At 31.9% G+C, this 9,631-nt stretch overlaps 1 protein-coding gene across 1 annotated transcript; it reads left to right on the plus strand.

Moving 5' to 3' along the window:
- Positions 1 to 2,641: 2,641 nt before the first annotated feature.
- LOC104236452 (transcription factor bHLH62-like) lies at positions 2,642 to 6,315 on the plus strand. The gene is made up of 8 exons (XM_009790373.2): positions 2,642 to 3,633; positions 3,934 to 4,125; positions 4,339 to 4,404; positions 4,498 to 4,566; positions 4,670 to 4,741; positions 5,026 to 5,238; positions 5,456 to 5,534; positions 5,910 to 6,315. The coding sequence occupies exons 1-8, from the start codon at positions 2,893 to 2,895 to the stop codon at positions 5,945 to 5,947; spliced, it is 1,470 nt and encodes a 489-aa protein (XP_009788675.1). The 5' UTR covers positions 2,642 to 2,892; the 3' UTR covers positions 5,948 to 6,315.
- Positions 6,316 to 9,631: the final 3,316 nt, after the last annotated feature.

Below are 9,631 nucleotides of genomic sequence, written 5' to 3' on the forward strand. Positions count from 1 at the left end.
CCTATTTCAGTCTCATCAAAACCAATATCTGGCCCAGCATCACCACATGGTACATCTTTAGTATCAACAACAACTTTCTCCTTTGAAATGACCTACTTTCCTTCCTAATCTCTATGTACTCCTCATGTACATCACTGCCATAATCGCCCCCCCCAAAGAAGTCACTTTCAAGATCACTTGAGTAATCTTCAGTTGGAGAAGATACTGGATCTGAGAGTGCAACTGCTGTGAATGTTGGATCAACAATTGGATCACCAGAAACAACTGTATTTGGAGGAGAAGTGTGTGGAGGAGCAGAAGTGTTTGGAGTAGGAGCAACATTAATTGAAGGAGGAACAACAATGTTTGAAGGAGCATTAGTGTTTGGAGGAGCAGCAGAACCATTAAAAGTAGCCCCTTTATTAAAAGCTGAACAAGATTCCTCCTCAGGCATGTGCATATATACTTCCAAAACAGCCCCATATTGTAAAGACTTACCAATTGCTAAAAGAGCCCTGTTATTTTCAATATCTCCTAAAATGTCACAGTTAGTTGGCCGAATACTAAATTTATAACTTGAGTTGTACCCTAATTCTTTAATATAATCCTTCAACTCAAAATAGGATAGGGTATCCACGTCAACATCCAAATATTCACTCATTACCCCACCAATATATTTTGGTTCCCCATTTCTAAACTCTAACACCCCACCATGATATAGTCTTAAAGTGGTTAAAGCAAACCCATTCATAACTATATGCAAACAAAGAAAAAAAAATCGATAAAACAAAATTCAACAGAATTCGACAAACTGTAGATACTAGTATTAGAAAGTACTTACTTGCTAAAAACCAAAAGTTTTCACTGAACCCATGCACAATCGAATCTCTGGGATTAATATGCAGACAAGAAACCTCAAATTTAATCTGCCAATCACAAAATTGCAATGGCTAAAAATATTTAAAAACCCTAAACTAACATAAAAGTAATTAAATGCAGTAAAGAACTAACTTTTGCTCTTGGATTGTGACGAATAAAAAGCTTAGCCTTCCAATCTGACCTTCAATCGATACACAAAAAACCCTAGAACATTATTCTTGTTTAACCTTTGAATCTGACCTTCCATTCCTTGAATTGAACCATTAAAATTGGGCTTTATACTTGTTTTCGATCTAGTAGTATTCAATTGCAAGAGAACAAAGAATTTTTTTTATTTCTTGATAATTTGGTTAAAGGATCGAAGAGTGCAGTGAAGAATGGGAGAAATTTTTGGGTCTCAGATAGTCTCTTGTGTTATGTTTTAATGAAGAGATAAAAAAAAGATAAAAAGGGGAATGGAATGGGGGCCCATCGATTAATGATGCACGTGTCTACACCGCATGTATTTTAATTGGGGTTCCAGTCCAGCTCAGCACAAAAGGTCCAAGATATTAAGGTAAAAAAATAGTTTGGGGGAGGGGGGGTACTAGGATTCCCGTGAATAAAAAATGTGTAGTTGAAACTTTGGGTATAGATTAGGGGGATAATTATGTATTTTCCCGATTTTTTTTATAGAAAACTTTAAGACTTCGAGTCTAAAGCTTTTTATTTATAAGTTTCAACAAGAAAATTTGTAAATATTATCGTCATGATACCGAAAATAACTCGTACGGATACGTAAATACTAATAAAGAGAACTTAGATCCACTCAACTAATATGACATCCCTATGAGTGGAGTTTCCTTATTTAAAAAGAAAAATTCCATAAATACACACTAATAAAGGCAAAAAAGGAAGAGAAGAATATTTTATTTTATTTTAATAAAAATAAAAGAAGAAGGAGAAGGAATTGAAATGGAAAAAATGCCAAAAACACAAAGGCTTTCCTACCTCTTTCCTCTAAATAGAACAAAGAATGAAATAAATAGCAAGGAACAAGAAAAACAAATTCAATATTTTTTTTAAATACTTACTATCTATCTATACTTAGCATCTAATGCGAAAAAGATACTTTCAGCAGCAAAAGGCTAGCAGATACCGTCTGTGATTTATAAATCCTGAGAAATCATATTCAACCTCTATAGAAAATTTGTGCTTTTTAGACTTTTTAAACTTAACGAACTGAAATATCTTAATATTATAAGAAATCAACCCCTATTTAATGAGAAAATGACAATGTATAGCCGATGTAAAAATAATAGTCAAAAAAAATATAAAATTTGTATATTTAAATTTTATATACTTTTTCGACTAACAAATATAAATAATTTCTAGCACAGACTAAAAATAATAATACCCCATATCTAATCCTACAAGATACAAAAAAACAATAGGTCTTTTCATTTCAAGCATCTATTTCCATTTATCTTATACTTAACGTAAATTAGCTCGGATACTACTTATAAAAATACTCCACTTATCTTATACTTCTATAGTTTTTTCATTTATTTCCATAAGAAAGGAAACATCAGCTAGTTTGACGTTTAAGGCCCGGCAACCACCCCCCTACTTACCCCCATTCCTAACCCCACCTCCAGCCCCACCCCCACCCCACCCCCACCCCACCCCCACCCCCACACCTACCCAACCCACCAGCTATTAGGAAAAGGTCAAACAGACATGTCCATTTTCTTTATCTTTCCTCTTGCTTCCTCTTTACTTTCCTCCTATTTTTTCTGTCTCACTTTCCTCATTTTCTTCTTCCATTCTCTCTATTTCTCTTTTCCTTTCACCTCTTTATCTCAATGATCATAACCTTCTCATTTTAAGTGAATTCAAAGAGCAAAGTCATTATCACAATCACCTTTTCTAGCTCCCCTTAGTTTCTAACTTCATTTTCTAGTCTTGTTTCTTCTATATTTAGTAACATAAACATTCACTCTAGTTCCCATTTTCTCAAGAAAATTCCTACCCTTTTCTTTTCTTGTTTTTCCAATGGAGAAGGGAAATTTATTTACAAATGATGGTAACACTACAATGGGCAACTATGGAATTGGAATTCAAGAAAATGAGCAAATTCAAAATTGTTTTTTTAATCCCAATTGGGAAAATTCTGATCCATTTGAGTCAGCATTAAGTTCAATGGTATCATCTCCAAATGCCAATATTCCAAATGGTAGCACAAATAATAGTAGTGGTGAGAATTTTGTACTAAGGGAATTAATTGGTAGATTAGGTAGTATTTGCAATTCAAGAGAAATGTCACCAAATTCCAATATGATTAATAGTAGTACTAACAATTCTTGTTATAGTACTCCATTAAATTCTCCACCAAAATTAAATCTTTCTATGAGGGGGAATTTGTCACATAATCAATTGCCACAATTCAGTGCTGATCCTGGATTTGCAGAAAGAGCAGCAAGATTTTCTTGTTTTGCTAATAAAACTTTCAAGAGTTTTAATGAAGCTGAATTGTTGCAACACAATAGACTAATTGTAGCACAGCCAAATTTGGAAAGTGGGAAACTTTCAAGAGTTTCAAGCAATCAGTCTATTAAAGTCTCATCTGGATCTCAAATTCAAGAATTCAAAGATGTGAATTTAGTTCCAAAAAACTCTGAATTGGGAGATTCAAGGGAAAATTCTTCAGTTTCTGAGCAGATCCCAGTTGGTGAAAATGATACCAATTCAAGAAAAAGGAAATCAATTTCCAAGGGAAAATCCAAGAATGCTAATGTAATGTACCTTTCGTTTAGGCTTTGTGATTGCATTACTTAGTATTTTTCTTGTATTTTCGCTTCGGATTTTTTGATTGGTTTGTTTATTGTTGTTCCTTCATTTTATCTTTCGTGAGCTTGAGGCTTTATCGAAAACAACCTCTTTGCCTTTTTTAAAGATAAGGGGAAGATCTGCTTACACACTACTCTCCGATCCCACTTGTGTAATTTCACTGGATTTTTTTTTGTTGTTGCAGCTACTTGGAATTCTAACTAATATTAATTGGTAATTTTTTTTTACTTTGTGTACTTTATGCAGGTTTCATTAGAGAAAAATGAATCAAATGCTAAAAGAAGTAAGTCTGAGGAAAATAATGGAAATGATAAAGCAAAAGAAGAGGAAAAAGCTGCTAAAAAAGAAGAAAAAGCTGTTCCAGAGCCACCAAAGGATTATATTCATGTGAGAGCTAGAAGGGGACAGGCCACAGATGCACATAGTCTAGCTGAAAGAGTATGAAAAAATTTCAATTTTTATGTTGGTCGGATCTTCCAAAAAATGCTCTCTTTTGCGGGTCGAATCCTCAAAAATTATGTTTTTTGAGAATTTGATACGGTCGCGACAACATTTTTGGAAGAGTCGGGCAACATATATTCCAATTCCTCAAATTTCATGTTTTTTCATTTTTTTCCCAATTATATTCTGACATATCCTTCAATTTAACAGGTGAGAAGAGAGAAAATAAGTGAAAGAATGAAGCTTTTACAAGATCTTGTACCAGGCTGCAATAAGGTAGTACTTTTTTTCTTTTTTTGAAAATTTTCTTTTTTGGCTCTGCTAAAAATATTCAGTACTCTAATAGGCAAAATTGAAATTTTACTATAGGTGACTGGAAAAGCCGTGATGCTTGATGAGATTATTAACTATGTACAATCACTTCAACGGCAAGTTGAGGTAAAAAAAAATTTAGTACTAGTCTTATGAAATTCAAATGCCAATAGTAAAAGTTAAAGCAAGATTTACTGAATTCTTATACTTGTTTAATGTCATATTGTAGTTCCTTTCAATGAAGTTAGCTACTGTGAATCCAAGAATGGACTTTACTATGGAAGCTCTTCTTTCCAAGGATGTAAGTCAATTAAATTCTTAGTACTACTTCACCAATATAAAAGGGCAGTCAGGTGCACTAAGCTCCCGTTATGCGCGGGGCCGGATAAAGGCCGGAGTATAAGGGTATATTGTATGCAGCCTTACCCTATATTTCTGCAAAAGACTGTTTTTACGGCTCGAACCCGTGACCTCTTGGTTACATGGCAGTAACTTTATCGTTACGCCAAGGCTCCCTTTCACTTCACCAATAAAGCAAAAATAAAAAAGATTTTGAATTTATGTAATTTTGTGTTTATTTTTCAGATGTTTCAATCTAGAGGATCATTGTCACAAAACATGTATTCATCAGAAACTTCAGCACAAGCATTTCCTTATGGATTTCAATCTCAGCCAGGGCAAAGCTTTCATAAAGGAACAGAGTTTCCATTTCCAATAAACTCCTTGAATAATAATTTGGCTAGAAATTCAAATATGCAATTGCCTTCTCTAGATGGTTATGTTGAATCTACCCCTCAGGTAATGAATAATTTCATTTAATTCACCTATGTTAATCAGATCTTTCAAAAATGTTGTTGCATCTTTATCGGAATTTTTGGAGGATTCTATACAGTTGCAGCGGTATTTTTGGAGGATTCGAGCGATATAGAAATTTATTAAAGTTTGTAATATTCTAAGTGAAATTTTACTTTTTTTAGTAGTTTGCTTGACAAAGGTGGTTTAATTGTTTTTTCAGGTCCCCACATTCTTTGAGGATGATCTCAATAGTGTTGTTCAAATGGGCTTTGGCCAAAATCAGAACCAGAGTTATCCTGGTTAGTAAACTTGTCTCTTTATACTGATACAATCAGATTTTTGTATAACAACAGTCATATATAACAGTCATTCACTGTAAAAGTCAAGTTTTTCTCGGAATCGATTTTTATGTTATGTTATAATATATGTCTTTTATAACAACACTTCACTGTAGCAACCAAAAATTATCAGAACAAATGAGGTTGTTATAGAGTAGTTTGACTGTAACTATTTTAGTAGGTAACCGATACGCTACCTTATATTGGTATATTTGGACCTATTTTAATAGGTAATCTGCCTTATATTTCATGTCACTAATCTCACTGTTTATGATCAGTTACTTGTAGTTATCTTTTAGAGAAGAACGGTGTAACGTTTTTCCTTATGGAATGCAGGTAATGTTCCTACTTCACAAATGAAAGTTGAGCTATGACCAAAAGAGCCAAAAATTGTTGAATTCATTTGAGGCCCCAAATGAGAGAGGCTTCTGTATATAGAGAGACAATTGGCAATTCAGACTTATTCAGAGCAAATTTGGATTAAAGAAGAAGAAAGAAGTAAAAAAGAAGGGATTTTTTCTCTCTTCCAATTCTTGATCTATTTAGTGATTAATTGGCTGATTTTGATTATTATTATTATTACTACTATTTTTTCTTTTCCTATATGGAATTCTTACTACCAAAATTGGAGAGGCAATTAGCTTACACCTTTATGGTGTTGTGAGAACTCTACCAAGATTTGTACTTGTAAAATATAATTTTAGTTGCATTGGTAAGAAAGTATGTTAGAAGAGTTGATGAAGATGGATATGTATTTTTTTTTTTTTTTTTTACATATTTCTTACCATTCTAATTTTTTATCACTAATTCATTGAAGACAAATTTGTTACTTGTATATTATTTTCTTAGTTATATTATTGTTTGTAGCTTTCTTGAAAATTGTCTTTTTACACCCTAAAATTCTGCGCCAATTGCGGTGAGTGTTGCAACTTATCCAAGCTGCAACTTGCACGTCTCTATTGTTATTTGTCATTGGAACTTATTACTATTTGATAAACCTTTGGTATAATATATTTTGGTATGGCGGTGGTGTTTGAATCAGCTTGTCGCATGGAAATTTTGTTTGGCACCATGTACTTTGCCAACTACTCATGCAAGGTTCATAATCAAATACCTGAACCGTTGATTCTATCTATTCATTAAATTCTTTTTTCGTGTGAATCCTCCAAAGGACATATTCAAAACTTGTGTATTTTATTTCTGGAGCCACGAAGAAAATCCTTTATGGCCCTACTCTTTGAACAGAGACGGATCCAAGATTTCAAGAGAATTGAGTGCATTATTATGAAGAGGTGGATTTAAAATTTATATTTGAAGTGTTTAATAGTCCCTTACCATGAATCCACTACACTTTAGAGTTTAAAAATTATAGGTTCAAAATTATATTCTTTTTAAAACTTTTGTAATTTTCACGTATTATTTATATTCTGTGCCGAAAATAAGACCGTCAGATATGGGATTTGAATCGCCAATTTTGCTCGTAGAGGTGCACCCAATAATTATTGTACGATAGGAATCTTTGAGCATGGATGCGCATACATATATTTAAGTAATTTTTAAAAAATATTACATTATTATACATAACCGATGGAGAGGAGAACCCATATCCTATAGCTAGATACTCCGAACTCCATGTATCTTTGACTTTATGTATGTGTGCACTTGATACTTTTGACGAGATAATTTAGACAAATATTAGGAAAAACTAATTCTACAAAAAAGAACATCGTTAAATCAGGAAAATAATTTTTTCTGTTTACTGTTTTTTTCATTATAATCTCTATAATTTGTGCAAATGGTGGGAAGAGAATTGAATCTAGAAATTTGACTTCATATCATTGTCTATTGAGGGGTAAAATGATAAATTCAGAAGTAGTTATGCTAATGTTTTTTTTAAAAAGAAGTGTCATAATCAAAAAGGAAGGGGACCCTTGGATCAATATAGTTAAGTTGTCTTCGTGTGACCTATAAGTCATATGTTCGAACCGCAGAATCAGCCATTAAGGTAGATTGTTTATATCATATTGTTAGGGTACGATTCTTCTCCGAATCCAACGTGAATATGAAATACTCGTGCACTGGGCTATCTTTTTTATGTCATAATCACAAAGCTAAGGGAAAAGGTATTTTTTTTGGGGGGGGGGGGGTCAAATTAAATAAAAATGATTTAAAACCTTAAATAGAGTGACTTGAGGGAGGGATTGGATTCTTATTACAAAACAGCTGTTAGTGGGGACAATAGTGTCTAAGTCCAGTTGTTTTGATTAAGAATGATGGTTTGTTAGTGCAATTGAGCTGGAATCCAAAGTTACCTACTTTTAAGAGATTAAACCACTACTAATTTGTTCACACTATAGATTATTTTGATCAAAATTTGCTATCCATCAAAAGTAACTTCTAATATTTTTGGGGGAAATTTGAAATCCCACTTCTATGGTTTTTATTTTATATTATAATTGTTTTAAAACAAAAATGTTTATTACTTAATTTATATCAATTTATGTAGTATTTTCGCTTCTCCAGATTCATACGATGTGAACTTAGACCACCATTTTAGGATATATATTTTCATCAAATTGACATGAGAAGTTGCAACTTACCACATTTTTGTGTAGTTTTTAACTATTAAATTTTAATATAAAAATATCGAGTTGATCATATTCATTTTAGCTTTAAAGATTAGTCGAATTGACTTCTGATAAGCAAGACATATAAAATTGGGATGGATGAAGTACTTTTTTTTTTAAAACTTCACCCTACTCAAATTAGTGGAATTTAATAAAGTTTTTAAAAATAAATAAATGATAATTTTGATAAATACATGCTATTAAATGTTTTTTTTTGAAGTGTGAAAAACTTTAAAATTGAGATAACATGAATCAAAATCTCATTTAGTATAACCGTGTGAATCGCATGCTTTAATTGATATTAAGTGAAGAAGAACCTCGATATACCCTCTTCCACCCTAAAGAAACAACAACAACAATAATAATAACAACAATAATAAATAATAATAATAATAAATAAATTACCAAAAAAAACAAAAAAACAAGAAACAACATTGTAAAACCAGGTTGGCAATGGTGAAGCTCTGACTTGGCTAAAGAATCAGATGACTTTTCCTCAAGTATTTTCTGCTAAGAACACAAAGAATGGAATAAGTAAACCGAGACATATACTTCTCTTTCTCAATTTATATATCATACTTTAATTTATAAATAATTTAACTTTAAACTTTCTATTTTATTTTTAATAAAATAATTTATAGTTAGAGGCGAACCTACCCTTAGGATTGGGTCACCCCTGGTAAAATTTCAGAAAAATGTATGTATATGTATGCATATAACCTAAATAGCATGTAGTATATTTTGATTGACACCCTAAAATTCAAAGCGTTAGCAGTTATATTGGTCGATTTAGGCTGCACAACTTGATTTTTAATGTGTTGCCTAAGGTCGATTCTACTCCAGCATTTGCTCAAATTTTTGTTCAATAGTAATATCCCCGCCACATTCAAATCCTAGGTCCAATTCTACTTATAGCAACATAAATATCCATAGCATATTTTAGATCAAGAGTCAATATAAATTAGAATGGGTGGAGTAATAATTTATTTAAGAAAAAACAGATAGAAATGGATAACTTGAAAACTTAGTACGTAAAAAAGAAGATAAAACTAGTGGAGTTCAGATTGCTTTAAGAAGCAGCCATGAGGATAAGGAAAGTCAAAACTTTTTCTCCATGAGAAGCTGTCAGCAAAATCCAACATCTTATAAAAACCAACAAAAAAATATCTGCAGCCATAACTTGTTTTTGGAGGCTTTTTCTAAAATTTATTTGATTTGAATTTTTGTAATTGATTTTTTATACTATATATATAATATTTTTATTTGATCACTTATATTCTTTCTGATCCCAAATATTCGTCGTATAATGCATTTATTTTAAAATATTTGACGTTTTTCTAAGAACAAGTCCTTTATTACTTTCAAAATATTTGAGGTTTAAGGAGAGACAAAGATTAGTGTATACAAATGCTCTTTAATTAAGATTATTAA

The sequence above is a fragment of the Nicotiana sylvestris genome, chromosome 1 (genome assembly GCF_000393655.2).
Source record: "Nicotiana sylvestris chromosome 1, ASM39365v2, whole genome shotgun sequence".
Taxonomy (NCBI): domain Eukaryota; kingdom Viridiplantae; phylum Streptophyta; class Magnoliopsida; order Solanales; family Solanaceae; genus Nicotiana; species Nicotiana sylvestris.